At 38.3% G+C, this 1,727-nt stretch overlaps 1 protein-coding gene across 1 annotated transcript; it reads right to left on the bottom strand.

The window, feature by feature from the left end:
* Window positions 1-240: 240 nt before the first annotated feature.
* Window positions 241-1,194, bottom strand: LOC119237995 (olfactory receptor 11G2-like). The gene has a single exon (XM_037501799.1). The coding sequence runs from the start codon at window positions 1,192-1,194 to the stop codon at window positions 241-243; it is 954 nt and encodes a 317-aa protein (XP_037357696.1).
* Window positions 1,195-1,727: the final 533 nt, after the last annotated feature.

Here is a 1,727-nt window from a genome sequence, read left to right as displayed (position 1 = left end):
GTTGCAAAATAGTCTTCTGCCTTCATTTTAGAAATTGAATTACATATAAAGGGACTGATTGGCTTAGACACATAATATTTTACTTGATATTAATTCAAAACAATATTGAATTCACATTCTAAAACATCTTAAGTAAGACTGCTATATCTTAGTAAAACAATGAACATGTAGACAAATATGAACATTCATGTCTTATTAAGAACAGTAAGTTGCATTTGAGATATGAAATTTGGATCACATTTATATTTTATGAAAACCTTTTTCAATTCTGAATATCTTCCTCAGTGCAGCCTTCATTTCCTTGTTCCTCAGGCTATATATTAGAGGATTGCACAGAGGTGTTATCACAGAATAAAACAAAGTAATGATTTTTTGCATTTTTACTGGGTGCCCTGATCCAGGGGTAATATACATCACCATAACAGACCCGAAAAACAAGAACACCACAGCCAGGTGAGATGCACACGTGGAGAAAGCCTTGCGTTTGCTCGCTGCTGAGGGCATCCGTAGAACAGACAGAATCACTAGGGCATATGAACAGATAACAAAGAGGAAGGTGCCAATCATAAAAATAGTATTGAAAGTAGAGTAAATGGACTGTGTGGTTTTATCTTCAGAACAGGAAAGCATCATCAAAGGGACAGGATCACACATAAAATGGTTGATGATATTTGGACCACAATAGGGCAACTGGGAAATGAGAACAACTGGGGTTACGAAGATGATCAAACCACCTGACCATCCAAAGATGACCAGGCCAGTGTACAGCTGTTTAGTCATGATGCGCGGGTAATGCAGAGGGCGGCAGATGGCGAGGTACCTGTCAAATGCCATGATGCAGAGGTAGAAGCCCTCATCACACCCAAAGGAGAAGAAGAAGTAGAACTGTGCAAAACAGCTCACGAAGGAGATAGACTTGGTTGTGGACAGGAAGTTGGCCAACATGTTAGGGACACTGGTGGTGACATAACATATTTCCAGGAGAGAGAAATTGCCCAAGAAGATGTACATGGGGGTGTGAAGGCGGCGGTCCCACAGCACAGCACAGGCAATGGCCGCATTCCCCATCAGGGTCAGGATGTAGGTTACTGAGAAGAGCCCAAAGTAGAGGAGCTGCCTTTCTGGGCTGGAGGGAAAGCCCATGAGGATGAAATGGCTCACAGAGGAGGTGATTCCTTTGCCAGACACATTCATTCCTCTGGAAGGTACAGAGTTAACATTAGTTATTGCACTTTAGTGGCATATGCTGCCTCTTTCTAAAAACACCAGATTTCGTTATCATTTATTTCATATACTAGTAAACAGACTTACTTAATCAACAAAAATGTGACTTTTATGGCTCAGCTCCTGAACATGAATTATTTTAACGTTACAATAATAAAAAAGGAGGGAAATGGAATTGCAGGCAAATTTTTACCTTGCTAAGAATATTAGATTTGATACTAGGAGTGAATACTTTTGTGATTCTGATAAATTATCTACATTCAATAGTTTGCTTTCTCATCTGTTTACCTGCACTATTGATGCTACATTTCTGTGCATGAGAAGTTCTTTGAATAGTACTATGAATCCCTGGTTTTTTATGCTTGATAATTGATAAAAATCATAAAATACTAAATCAAAATATTTTAAAAGACTGTCTTAATGTAATGCCATGACAAGGCACATATTAATTTTCATTTTCACTTTCAGTGTATCCATCTTCATTATTTTGCTTTAAAGTGATA

The sequence above is a fragment of the Talpa occidentalis genome, unplaced genomic scaffold (genome assembly GCF_014898055.3).
Source record: "Talpa occidentalis isolate TD23 unplaced genomic scaffold, MPIMG_talOcc4v2.1 talOcc4.11, whole genome shotgun sequence".
In the NCBI taxonomy this organism is placed as follows: Eukaryota; Metazoa; Chordata; class Mammalia; order Eulipotyphla; family Talpidae; genus Talpa; species Talpa occidentalis.
This window is presented reverse-complemented; position numbering and strand designations above follow the sequence as displayed.